At 43.7% G+C, this 14,175-nt stretch overlaps 1 protein-coding gene across 3 annotated transcripts; it reads right to left on the reverse strand.

Moving 5' to 3' along the window:
* Positions 1–693: 693 nt before the first annotated feature.
* On the reverse strand, positions 694–14,175 carry LOC138207393 (SUN domain-containing ossification factor-like). 3 transcript variants are annotated; one of them, XM_069164587.1, is made up of 24 exons: positions 13,935–14,175; positions 11,087–11,201; positions 10,640–10,759; positions 10,126–10,340; positions 9,878–9,982; positions 9,616–9,757; positions 9,413–9,527; positions 9,202–9,326; positions 9,040–9,107; positions 8,826–8,933; positions 8,496–8,601; positions 7,998–8,018; positions 7,521–7,576; positions 6,783–6,865; positions 6,459–6,524; positions 6,285–6,350; positions 6,007–6,097; positions 3,818–5,164; positions 3,618–3,705; positions 2,617–2,721; positions 2,135–2,292; positions 1,707–1,798; positions 1,513–1,568; positions 694–1,399 (listed from the first exon to the last, which is right to left on the reverse strand). In XM_069164587.1, the coding sequence occupies exons 1-24, from the start codon at positions 13,997–13,999 to the stop codon at positions 941–943; spliced, it is 3,972 nt and encodes a 1,323-aa protein (XP_069020688.1). In that variant the 5' UTR covers positions 14,000–14,175; the 3' UTR covers positions 694–940. The 3 variants fall into 3 exon arrangements, with proteins under 3 accessions (XP_069020688.1, XP_069020686.1, XP_069020687.1); XM_069164585.1 differs by having other exon boundaries at positions 1,513–1,595; XM_069164586.1 differs by lacking the exon at positions 7,998–8,018 and having other exon boundaries at positions 1,513–1,595.

The following is a 14,175-nucleotide window of genomic DNA, read 5'->3' on the forward strand; positions in this document are numbered from 1 at the left end:
GTCAGTGCCAATATAAAACGTGTGAAACCAACTGTAAGATCCTCTAACCTAATAAGGTCATTTCAGCTACTTTTCCAAGTCTTTTTTTTTTTTTAGTAAACATCATGTACATTTCCACGACTGTGGTTGATTCAGGGATTACTCAACAATGCGGTGAATTGAGGAAAAGGGGTGGTATTAAGAGCAGGAATGAAATGTTCTTATTACTGCTTAATTGTGCAAGTGTGGGCTCTGATCTCTAATACAATGCTCTGTGGTGGAAATAAGGCACACCCCCGGTTTTTTGGGGGTTTTTTTGTCCCCCTTAACGGTCACAATACTTCATGTTGTGTGTGTGAAAATAGTTTCGAAGGTCGACAGAATTAAACATAACCATAACAGCATTTGTGTTTCCATTTTGTTGCTCTATCTTTACACTTCCAAAAAGAATATTCCCAAATGTTTTGATGTTGTTTCCTGTGCGTCTATCCTTTTATTTTGAAAGGGCAATTGGCTGAAGCAAATATTCTTTGACCTCCTGTCAGGTTTAGTTAAAGGTCCATTTGAATGCAGGTAGAAAATTGAGAAAGACCTTTCAAAAGATGGGAATTACTTCACAAAAGCACAGTCGGTTGTGAATTTGTGTTCACATCTGCGCTGCATCTAAACAATAAAAGTTTGTTCAGTTAATAGTGTCCAGAGTTACACACTGTATTCACAAGAGAGAAGCTTTAATGGAAAGCTGGAAGACATTTCTTTGAATTGAAGGATAACAAATATAAATGTATGACAGGAACTGAACAGTGAACATGAAAGGAAAACAAAATGAACAGCAGGAGCAAATGGATTGTCTCCTGTAGAAGTTTAAAGCTGCCTCTGGCTACAGAAATGAACAGCCATCCTCTTTTAGAAAGAGTTTAGCAGTCAGTGAGAAGGAGTGGAGCATTTGTCTCGTTTCAATTTAGACAGGACCCGACAACGCCACAAATGTCCCGGAGCTTGGCTCCGTTTTCCTGTTCATGATGTCCTCTATGACAGAAATAGGCAAAGGTTCACTCTTGACCCTCCGAGGAGCGTGAAGAAAATCCACCACCGCACAGCTTGGCTTAAGGCGCCTGCGTCTTAAAGCCCGTTTCTCCGCCCGGGTCTTGGGTGTCGGGAGGCCATCGCAGATCCGGGGGCAGGCTGTGGCGATGCCGCAGAAAGAGGGGTCGTCTGAATGAGAAGATCCCTCGGAGCTGCCCTCTGACGGCGAGTCTCTGAAGCTAGGCTGAAGTAACCTTTTTGCGAAGGGCGTGGGGGTTGCGATGAAGGGCACACCGTTACATATGGCAGCTCCGTTACACAGTTCTGGAGCAGCATGAAAGGAGGGCTTCAGAGTCTCCATCTTCTCCGCGGGTTTCATCTTACGGCGTCTTTTCTGTGAGGGAAAAGGTCGGGTATGAAAGAGCCGGGGGGGAGAAGCACGAGGCTCATTTTAATCCTGGCAGCATGTGACAACATGCAGGTATTTGAAATGTATATTTTACACACCTTTCTGTTTGCTGGACAAAGACTCTGTATCTCCTCTGAGTGCAGCATTTCTGGGCCTGTTATCCAAAGAATGGGGTGAATTTCTACCGAGTTGAATCAGGGTTTTAATTCGGAATTAATTAGTTCATACGACACATGTATACGAAAAGAAAAGAAAAACAATCAACCAGTTCTTTATGTGCTTACAAGCTTACCTTCAGTGGTGGCTAACTGGAATGACTCGGAGTGGATGAGTGGATAGGATGCACTCCTCTTCAAGCCCGTCTCATCACAGGAAGAGAACTGCCTATTAAGGAAACAGCACAGTAATGGTTGAGAGAGAAGACTGCATGCAGCGCCTTTATTAAGACATCAGTCACGGATGTGTGATCACTTAAGTTTCCAGCTGCGATGTTCTTGGTGAATAATTGTATCGATAAACTGGCTTAATGAGTAGAAGCCATTCAAGGAACCGCGACCTCTGCCCATTAGCCGTAACGCCCGTTTCAAGTGCTTCTCCACACCTCCCATTTCCACTAACTTTCTCTTCACCATCATGTGACATTAATAAATCTAATCTGTTTCGTTTTTTTTATTTTTTTTATTTGAAGGTGTAACACTGGACTGTAGTCGTGTTTTTGACCTTTCAGGGCAGCAGTAGGTGTAGCTCTTGGGTATAGGTGGCTCCGGTTCAGAGGTTGGAGGAACAGCGGAGATCCGGCAGTAGTTGGCGCACAGCAGAAGGCCGAGACACAAACACAACACGAGGGACAGCAGCAAGTAATTCTGCCTGTCTGACACCTGCAACACAGAGCATCCGTTACAAAGCTTAAGAGCAGAACAGAAGCAATGTCTGATGTGAAACAGAAAAGTACTGTGACTAAAATACTTCTCTTTAAAACACACTGTGATTCATGTATTTTTTTTTTTTGGAATTCAGGTTAAGTATTAAAGCTCATGGTAGCATAAGAATTTCTCCTGATGCGTCAGAACCTGGTGGGCAAAAGTACCAGTACATCCTAATGACTTAGTTCTGGGAAAAGACTAAATGTATTCAGTTTGGTATCAGGCAGAGAAAAACACTGATTACAGATGAAGGCTTTGTGCCTGCAGTGTTGGATCTACCTCGTTCTGCAGCTGGCTGACTCTGACAGACAGGTTGAGAACCAGCTGAGTCATGTTCTCCAGCTGGCCCTGCAGCAACTGAATGGATTCAGTCTGGCGTTGGTCCTATGGGAGCAAAAGGACAACAACTGAAATATTAAATAACCAACCACATAGACTCACGGCGCTGAAATGCCATGTAAAGCTATTCTGTAGAAATATTTAAAAAAAAAAAAAAAAAAAAAGGTACAACATTTAGCCGCACAGTGCATCAGAATTCACATCCCTTCTGTTCATGGCAGCGAGGTGCAGCACATGTCAAATAAAACAGCACAACCTGACCTTTCCAGTGACGCTAGCTGCTTCTCCGTGTGTCACTTTTTTTTTGACATTTTACAGCAAATTTCTGCCTCGTCTCTAACACGGGGCTGACATTACACAGAACTTTGTATGAACAATTAAAAATCTTTTTGCTAGACCAGTGACAGGCACACACATCCTGTAGGAACATATGTCCTGAGCAGCCAGTCCCTGCTCGAGGTCCCAGATGGCTGGACCTTTGCTGCATGTCATACCTCTTGCTCTCTTCCATCACATTTCCTGTCAATCTCCGTAAAATGCCCATGAAGATGGTACGTTTCTTTTTTTATAAACAATGTATTTGCATTTCATAGCAGAACTTTTTGGTCAAAAGATGAAAGACTTCCGGGAATAAACCAATGACAATTATTTCCGGACGATTTTCTGTGGGTTTGTCACTATGTGCAACTTTTCGTATTACATGTAAACATTTGAGCCATTGCTAATGTAAAACACTGATCAGTGCAGTTTGAATCGTAGTAGAGAGCTTTTGGAAAAATACATCTGAAATTTGGAAGCAGCAGCTCCAATCGTTGGCTATTTCACACTCAGGATTGCAAGAATTTGAAGTGCATTCTGAATACATATATGAAGTGTTTTTGGGTCAGCTATCTCTAAATTAGACAAAAAGCATCTCCTACAGCTGTCTGGTTCCTGCTCACCTGCTCTTGTGCTATTCTGGAGGTGTTCTGGAGTTTGATGATGGTTTTGTTGAAAGCCTTCTGCATCTCCTCCATCTGCTTTCGGTACCTTGAGGTAAAAGATGGTAGAACTTTTACGGTCATTCTCACCACAGTTCATAAACAAAGAACGATCTCTTGCTGCTTTTATTGTGCTGCTGTTGCGTGCCACCGTTCCTCACCTCTGGCTGAGCTGCTCCAGGTAGCGCCCACTGAGCGACATGTTCATCTCCAGGGCTTTGATGCGGTTGTTGAGTCTCATGAACACGGACTCCTTCTGGCTGGAGCTGTGCACCGGGGTCCCGTTCTGCTCCGTGCCGTATGGGGGCTCTGCATAGATGTCTGAGAGGGAGGGTAAGGCGGGCGAAGAAGGTGTCGGCGAAGGGGTGAGAGGCAGCTGACCGTTGACACCTAAAGATGTAGCGACGTCTTCTACGAGATCGTCCAATTTAGTATCTGTGATTGTCGCGTGACCGGCAGAGGGCTCAGGTTCTGGGACAGCGTTTGGAGCAGGGAGGGACACTTCGGTGGAAGCAGCGCTGCTTTCATGTACAACTGTTGGGTCAGGGTGGTGCTCTAAATGAGGGGAGGAGGTAGGCATGAGAGCTGGAGACAGATCTGTCTTATCTTGGGTTTGGATGAGGACATTTGTTTCCAGAGAGACGTCAATGTTAGGCTTCTCTTCTGTGGGTGCCAGTGATGCATCGTCCACCGAGGGACTGACAATGGGTTTCACATATGTAGAGCTGCTGAGAGAGGCTGAAGGCTCAGTGTGCTTCTTCTCCGTCAGCACGTCCTGGCTCTCCTCTGGCCCCGGCTCCTTCGCTGGCTCCTCAGAAGACAGCTGTGGCGTTTCCACAATAGGGGTAGGTTTGGCAGAGGATGAATCGGCGGCACCGGGTACAGGGAGGTTCGAGGTTTGACTGGGCTCCAGCAGAGGAGGTTCAGATTCTTCCGTGTTCCCGAGAGGCTGCGGTGCTTCTGATGCGGTGGCTTCACTTTCTGGCTCCGGCTCAGAAGCTTGTTCTTTTTCACGAAGCTGATGTACCTCACTGTGGTGCGGCTGAGGTTCAGGGCAGGCAAAGTGGGGCAGAGAGAGGTGCCAAGCGGGCATCTGGGGGGAAGAAATCAATTGCTTTCTGTCTGTCGTTTGGCATTTCCTCTCTTTGGAAAGTAAGGCTGAACATTGCTGCAGCAGATACTCCTGGAGGGAAGCTGCACAAGAGCATGACATGGAAAGAGAAGGAAACAGAGGGCAGTAGTTCAGGCTTTCCTTTTGTCGCTCATGATGATCCCTCTTCTCTCTGTCTTCGTCCAACTCCTCCTCCTTGTCCAGAAGAGTGATTGTAGAGCTGATATGTTCATCCTCATCTTTCTCTAAAGGAATGACTATTTTTTCCTCCACTGGGGGGAGCTCTTGTTCGCTGCTATCAGCGGTAGGTGTCTCCGGCACAGGGGTCTCTGAGGAGGGGGCTACAGTTTCAGGGATATCAGAGTCCGGGGAAATCTGCCCATCTTCAGTGTCAGGACTAGCAAGAGAGAAGCACAATGCAGCACATATTACATACAGTAAAGGAGGGGAATTGTCTTCACTTACATAGCCTATATCACTTTGGTGGTCTTTACAGTTTGCCTCCCGTTCACACACAGACTTTTTCACACATCAATAGTGGCAAAGCTGCCACGGAGCAACTTGGGGTTCAGTGTTTTGGCCAAGGACACTTCAGCATGTGGACCCGGGGATCACACTGCCAACATTATGATTAGTGTGTAACCTGCCACAGCCGCCCCATATGGTGACAATGTTAAAGTCACCACAGACAAAAAGCACTGAAAAGCTCATCTACTTCAGTCTACATACACTCTGGCACAGGGGTCTCTGAGGAGGGGGCCAATTTCACTCTACATACACATAGACTGTAACACTTGAACCCCTTATATATATATATATCTACCTATACATATCTGACATGTTTGTTCAACTCCAACTTGGTTGACAGACACTTAAACATTATCAGTGAGATTAAAGGGGAATCCCACCGACTTTACACATTCAAATCACATTATAGGTCTTGGAGAGTACTGGGGCATACATGGGTAAAAAGCCTTTTGTGGCTAATAGGGAAATATTGAAAATCTCTTCATAACAGCATCATAAGCAAGTTTGAAAATGAAACTAATCTGCAATTGTACGAGTTAGAATGAAGAGATTCAGATCCCCGTAGCACTAACTCTCAGCTCTGCTTGAGGGTAGCAGCTCAAAACTACATGAGCTACTTCTAGCACAAGAGTGCACAAGTGTCTCACCAAACTGCTGGATGTTGAGTTGCACTATGGGTACCGTAGGTGTGCAATAGGTACAGGTACTCACACTGTAGTAAGGTCTGTAGTGGTAGTTGTTGTCGTGGTTTCAAGCTGTTGTGACGGCTCAGTCACGTTCACTTCTTGGGATGAAATGTTGCCTTGAAAACATGGATAGGAAACATTATCAATGATCAGCTGCACAAATTATAACACCAGTTATCAAACAACATCGGTGGACTGTGTGTAAGATTGAAAAGGCAAAGCCTTTAGGTTTAGAAAGTACAATAAGAAAAGAGAAGTAGGTTTGTATGCAGTCATGATAAATAGTTGTGTTGTGGTCCATACCTTGCATCTCTGGGCTTCCCCCAAGAACATTGACAGCAATATTATTTACCATGTTCAAAATGGCATCTGAGGGAGAAAATGAAAACACCAGAGTCACAGGTTAATACTATAATCCCAGTTTGAGATAAACATACTCATCTTAATGCCATAGAAATTCATTCAAGCCCGGCTTACCTTTTGCTGATCCAATCAGATTGTTGGATAACTTGACTTCACCGGGTGCAAATCCAGAGGGATAATCTGCAGGGAGTATTAACACATTCAAAGCTTCCATACAGATGCAATAAATCACATTAATCTCTCAACAAAACATTAAAAGGCCACGAACAGGTGACGATAAACCACTTTAGGTTTGGTACACTGAGCTTAAACAAATGTCTGAATGCACAAATTAATGGGAGAATTTCAAAAAGCAATTTGAGTGTATCTAAGAGCAGAAGAGAGAAGCTCCACTGCCTGTATTTTACCAACAAAAAGTATGAAGTGCTTAGTTCTCACCCAAGTCATCATCCTGATCATCTGGTCTCTCCGAGGGCTCAGCGATCTCCTCGTACTCTTCCACCATGCTGGTTCCAAACACCCTGACAAAAAAAAAAAAAGCATCCAAATCATTCTATAACCACAGTCGTGTGAAAACTAATCTCTCTTTTCCAGCATCTTAAAGACTGTTCACACACAGGTCATCCCGGAGAGAGCTTCCTTCTCAATATGAGAATGTTTAAACATCAGACGAGTGTTTAATTTCTTTTAATGTGGCACCTGGAACTTGCACCAGAAATATAAATAAAAAATACAAATAAATAACAGGAACCATATAGTTTCAGACTTACTTTGCAAATAACTATTACAGTCAATATTTTCTGCTTCTCCTTTATGTGAAACTGTAAACCAGATTTATCTTTTTTTTTTTTTTGCCATTTTGCAGAACTGGGAAATAAAGCTGCTAACAGTTAAGATCAATTTGCTCCAAACCAAAGCTTGATAGTGAAGCAAGTGGTATGGTTGAGCTGAATAACTATTAACACCAGCCAAATATCATATAATATTACAAGAGCTATTGCAGGATACAACAAATAGATCATAAAAACAGTGAACATGTGCAACCACAGGAACATTTGTTCCATAAAAAAGGTGTCTCTTTTCCTATTTTACAGCTTCAAAAGTGAAAGCTGGTAATGCGTGATATGTTATGCTGCGTGTTAAGCGCGTGTTTCATTGCCTTATTTTGTTACGCACCTTATGAGACTAAGGGGACAGAAATGTTCAGAACCAAAGTGAGAGACCAGCTCTACCTGAAAAGTAAAAAGTAAAATGTATTGCTGCGTTAGAAACCACACAAATCAACACTTTCAGCAGTGGTTAGGATATTAACAAACAGCAAAGCATTGCATTAATTCATTTGTAAAATCAATACAGTGGAATGAAACCCTGGAGAGACTGGCAGCGAGTTACAGTGTGAGTAAATCTGAAAAATATCTCGCAAATTCAAATTCAATCATCTGACAGAATATGTTTGATAATTTGAATGACAGCAGGTGAGTATTATAAAATTCATAATATGATATTAAACTGTCTTGAAGTTATAATGGTTACAAGAAGCAGAATAGCACGTTAGATCGGACTCCGTTAGATGTTGATCACAACACACATTTCCCTCCATGTTAACTACTCAGTTCACTCGACCACAGAGCACTACAAGAAGGGCATGCTAACCTTTATGTACTTGGTGAACATCTGAAGCAAGAGAAAAAGAAGAAAAGAGAGGAATTAAGGAGTGTAAGCATAAATTCACAACAGGACTGAAGAGAGCGTGCAGGTTTTATTCTGAATGATGCCACCGTCCCTGAGACTCAGAAAGAGTTTCCAAAGTGACCTGGGTAAGTTCTAGACATTTGTCTAGTGGTTTTATTTAGAAGACCTTACAAAATGATCAACACTGGAGACAAGGACAATAATTTGTACAGTACAGCCTTACAATAGTCACTCTGCGGGCCAGAATGACCCCGTCAATGTGATGAACAGCAACAAAATAAAAGTGAAGGAGACAAAATTCCTATTCAAATAGATTCAAATGGAAAATATACAGAAAATACCCTGCTTGATAAATAATAACCATTTACCTGTAATGGCAGATTACAACTAATCTTCACTACTTCAGCAGAAAATAAAGACTGATGTAGTGGGACAAATGAAAACAAATATTGTACTCACCTTCACATATTTAGCATAAAGATGCTCATCCAATGGGAAGCTCTGAACTGTGCGTTCATCCCTGGCGTGAAAGGTTCCCAGCTTGAGCCACTTATTTGTTGGGTATCTGCAGGAGTACATTTATACAACACAGTCAGTTTAGTGATAGGGACGTCTGGAAGTTTGTGATTACAGCTGAGTGACAGAGAGACTAAACAAGGCAGGTGTGATCGTTCAAAACTAATACAAACACGAGTTTGCCTTCAGTTTTAGACAATCTAATTCTTGTAAAAGACAATTCACGTGGTAACTGGAACTAAACCATATTAACTTCGTAGCTGCAGTGCATACCTATCACTAATAGAGACCAGAAAGTCTTTGGGAGTCGAAGAGAAGAGCTCAAAATTAGCAATGTCCAACTGCTTCACCTGGATGGGCTCACAGAGCTCAATAATGAACCTGAACAACAGAGAAGAAGAACAGAGAGAAATAGGATTCAGACAGAGGTGAAAAGAAATGGTCTCATTGGTGGATAGAAAGCAGGAGATGCACCGACACTACATACCAGATTTTGTTACTGCAGGGGTTTAGCATGTACAAGTCCATGTTCTCTTTCAATATAGCAGAAGTGCTCTGCATGGAAAAATTAAGTTTGTATTATTCACTGTGTTAATATCCAACAGGAGAGGCAGTATTTTCTGTAGCGTGCATGGAAAGCGTAGCATACCTTAGCCTCTGAGTTAGCGCCAAGTATCTTGGCTCCGCACTCCACTGAGGCGTAGTTATTGAAGTTCTTCTGCACCTTCTTCACTGGATGAGAACCACCGTTGCTAGAAGTGTGAGTAGACAGAGCTATAGGAGAGAAGAAGATTTAGAATCATTATGATTTGACAGACACAAAATATGTCAGAACACAACTTGATGAAGGGTAATCTTACTCTTCTCCTCCACCTCCATCATCTTCCGCTTCCACTCATCAAAAGTGGGGATGTCCTCCGGGTCTTTGCTGCTCACGCTGGAATCTGTGTCTATGGTGGCGGGGGAGCTCAAGGCCTGTGGAAGATAATGAGAAAACCAGAAGCTGGGACACTTTCTCTGGAAGCCAAAATAGCTCACACCGCACATCTTCCCTTTTCCTTACCTGCTCTTCCAGCATGTGCGACGTGTTGGTTTCCACATGCTGTGTGCTGAGACCGGCCGGAGAACCGAGAGCAGGGTCAGCGTGGGTTTTAGTACCTGCGGTGTGAGCATTGGAAGTGTTCTCCACAACCACTGGAGGGCTGCTGTGGTCACAAAACAAGAATTGTGTTTTAAAATTGAACTTGAACCACATTCTGGGGTGGGCGGTCTCACAGCGAAGAGAGTTATTTTGATATTGTTTGAGGGTACAAGGCTGTACCTACCTGTCACTGTCATACGGGTTGTCCTCTTGTTCTTCACAGTCAGCTGGAGGCAGGTCAGAATCGATGACCTCAGGTGCAGCTACATCAGATGCATCATCCGAAACACTGAAACGAACACAATACATTTGACCTATCAAACATATCTCATGTCTCGTTTCCTGTTGGTATTTTTACATGTTACTGACAGAGCAGCTGTAATAAACCACAGACAAATATCTTCAGAGAGATTTGAGGTAACAGCAGCTTGCCCGTTTAGGATGTTGTCTTGAAGGGTAAGGATGGTGTGGTCGTCTGTATTCTCAGCAGAAATAACAGACGCCGAGTCAGGGGAAGACAGCAGGGAGTCCTGATCCGGAGTGAAGGAGCTTTCAGGATGTTGATATTCAGAGATTTGCTCAGGTTCAGAAATTCCTTTGTCCTCCTCCAGTTCGACCTCTGCAGCGGGCTCCCCCTCTTCAAAGGCCTGATGGATAAGCAGAGAGATATTTGAGCTGTTGAGTGAAATTATAAAATGGCCTGACCCATTAAGCAGAGCTGGACTGATCAGTGAAACACTTAAAGCTTAAAATGTTCTAGGAACAATGGATAAAAAGAACTGCACGGTATGGCAATTACGACTGCTTGTCCTGGTTTGGAACTGCTGCGCTGCTCTGGAGGAAACCAAACAGTAAAACCTGAAGAAATCGTATCTTAAACATGTCTTTGAAAAGAAGTATCCCTGTAGTATTTTCAATTCACATAAAGGCTACATCTTTACTCTACCTCTGCATATTGTTTGTGGTCCACCTCTCGTGTCATCTGCTCCTCTTTTTGCCCATCATCTTCTATCAGTTGTTCATTTTCAGATAAGGGCTGGGCAGGTAAGACCGAGCTTTCCTCAACCTAGAAAAAACACACACACACACACACACACACACACACACACACACACACACACACACACACATATATATATATAAATATACTCACTGACAAAAGTGACAGTTCAGTCACAGAATCCAAAACACCCTCAAATCCAAATGAGCTATTATTCAAATAGTGTTGTAAAATTGTTGTTAATCTGATACATATCCAGCACATTAAGAGGTTCCCTGTGTGGTTGAAAAAGCACAAAGATATACAGTGAGGTGTGTCGTCATGAGTTATTTCCTGCAGCAACCTCTGAGGCGTGAGGTAGGTCGGGGTATAGTATTATACAACCGATGCTACCTTGTGATGATGAAGCGGTTCCCCCGAGTCCTCCTCTGAACTGACGTCCTGCGAGGACACGGCGCGCTGGGCCTCTTGCTGCAACTCCGTACAACCAACATAGCATCTGGGGTACCTGTAAGACAAAGGTGAAGACGATCGGAGTCATAACACAACATTAGTAAATTTGTCTAAGTAAGGGTCACCCTGTAATGTGTTAAAGAAAATGTCCAAAGGAATTAATAAACTATCGAATCAAGCAAACTAAACATTTTATTTTGAAGGCAGTGAGTCAGACGCAGCACGCTGCAGTCCGAAGTCGCAGTGTGACACACTGAGAGAGTCCAGGTGGCCTTACAACAACAAACAATGTATCTTATCTGTATGCAGAGTTAGGGAGTGTAATCGAAGTCAGGAGACACGCCTCAAACGAGCTGGATAGGGCACAGCCTGACTGTGGCCCCTTTGAAAATAAACATGAAACATCTGTCAGACTTTTAAAGTGTTATTTATATCCTATTAAGCTCCATTCAGGGCAGCCGAGGCTTCTGGTTTTTAGTTTTCATTGTCTCAGGCAGTGGGTTTTCAAGTTTGTACTTTCTAGTGTTAGAAATGTTATTAAAAGTATAATTGTGGAAGTCAAGACTAAATCTGGACAGGACAAAAGGCTCTTCCTTTAATGTTTGCTCACTACAAGGATTGTACTTACTTCTTTTCACCTTTAAAATGAAAATCCAAGGGTGTTGAAACGTTTGCAGACTGTACACTAAAATCCTGATTTTTGTTTTGTTTTAATGACCAGTTTGTTTTGGGTGGCCATGCCAGAGTAAGGTTCACAGTGTCTGTCTCCACTCCTGGCAGGAAAACAACTACAACCAGCTGTAACAAGGCTTTAACTAATTGAACAAATGTCATAGTACTGTTTACTCCAACAGTGACTTGTCCACAATCCAGAGCATTACCCGGATTTTATTCTGGATGCGAGGTCAGGTACTTTACTTGGCCCCGGGCCTGGATGGATTAACTGTTGTGTTAATCTGACTTGAGGTTACTGTAGACTAGTGACAAACACTTCAGCGAACGCTTGTTTTGAAATTGAAAGTCAGCAGCCATAATGTGATTCCCGAAGGAACGAGAGTGGTGTTGATGAATGACCGGCTAAATAATTGATTGACTGGTTCTAGACAAAGCATTGAAGCAGTTCGCGTCACAATTAAAGAGTTAAGACATGCTAGGTCTCAGCATAGTTGCAGGATATTTTTGTGTAACAAATAGGTCTATGTTTCATGATGAATTGGCTATCTGGCTTTTTTTTTTTGACAATATAACTGACTCAACAAAACTCTCTTGATAAGAAGACGTGAGCCATCCACTACTGCAACAAATTAAATGGACAAAACACGTCTCCCACAAGGGCAAAGCTCATGTGACATGTCCACGTGTCCACTGTCATCTGACTGTCCTCGAGAAACGCCTCTGACAAGTGACCCGGGGATCTGATAAGACGACATGACACACAGTATGATCTCACCCACGTGGTGATTATCATTTCAATCACTGAAAAGGTTTGAATTAAAAGTAAAAGAAGTAACTGACACTGTGACGTACAGCGTCGTGATCTGTTTGATATGGATGTTTGGAAATGTGTTGAAACGCACGTGACAGGATTGTCTCTTTTTGGCTCATCCAGCATTTGACAAATCAAAGCAGTGCATCACGTTGAAGTAAAAAGCTCTAATAACAGTCCAGCTGACGATGAGCGGGTCAAGTGAAATGGTCTAGGACAATTAGATAAATTGAAGAGATCGGGACAGGACAAGCACAGCAAAATCTCAGATGGTAGTTGGATTTCTCACATTAAACACTCGCCATCACTGTTGGAGAGCAACAATTAAGGAAAATGACCACGAGGTTGTAAAAATGTCCAGCAACTCTCATACATTACTCCAGACTTCTTCACTTCTCACTTACATACACTGTGTCCAGACTATGAAATGTTAAAAAGCCTTAAAGTACTACCGCTCGGCTTCACTTTAAATGAGAGCAAAAAGTAGGCCATGCCAACATCACCAGCACATATCTCAGCAATATATTGCGTCATATCCCCCTCCCCCCCCCCCTCTCCCTCCCCTCCCTCCCTCCATGTGAAGTACAGCAGTGTTATGTTTTGTTACTGTCCTCTAACATCGTGGCTCCGGCCGGTAATCATCCAACATAATCTCTCTCTGCGGGATTCACCGTGTTGCGTCATGTTTGCACAGATCAAACAACCCATCTGAGTGACGTCACAGGCCTGTAATCCTGTCAAAAGATGACGAACCAAATCCGTGAGCTCGTCCGGCTACACCGTCGGGCCCGGGACGGGACGGGACGGGACGGGGTGGGTCAGAAGTCACCACCTGGTGTGGGGGGGGGTCTTTATTACTGCGTTGGTCACGTGTCTCCTTGTAAAGGCTAAAACTCAGTGTTAGACAGCTGGTGTTTACAGACGTGACGAACTTAATACGGTCGATTTTAAACAGTCGGTAAAACGTCACGAGGGTAGCGACCGTATAACTTAACTGAAGGACTATTTGTTTACCGGCTCGCCTTGCTGGGTTCGTGGTGAAGCGACTCGTAACACCGACAAGTCACAAGTCACAAGTCCGCCAGCTGCCACATCACAGCTTCACGTCAACGCCAGCTAGCTGACGCGTCGTAACGTTTTTTTTGTTGTTGTTGTTGTTTTAACCGTTTGTGATGTTAACCGGACACGTTTGGTGTTTTGTTTTTTTTTCCACATTCAATCGTGTGCCAACGACACCGGGACACCGGGACACCAGGACACCAGGACACCGCTCTTAGATGAGACAACGTTTCACCAACTCACCAGCAGACCGCGGTCACACACAGCCACACCGACACGCTCCGCCACAACAGCGGCGTCATCTTCATCCCTTCCCCGCCGGGACAGACATCCTCGCCGCACGCAAAGAAACGTGTTTTATCCTTTCAGTCGGTGGTTGTTGTTGTTGTTTTGTTTTCCTGTTAAACTCGTTGGCCGCAGCTTCACGGGGCGAAGTGTGATGCTAACTGCTGTCACCCGCCCACAGCCGGCTGCTCGCGACCGT

Source organism: Embiotoca jacksoni, unplaced genomic scaffold (genome assembly GCF_022577435.1).
Source record: "Embiotoca jacksoni isolate LCO1_2020_lvr unplaced genomic scaffold, fEmbJac1.0.p SCAF_31, whole genome shotgun sequence".
Taxonomy (NCBI): Eukaryota; Metazoa; Chordata; class Actinopteri; family Embiotocidae; genus Embiotoca; species Embiotoca jacksoni.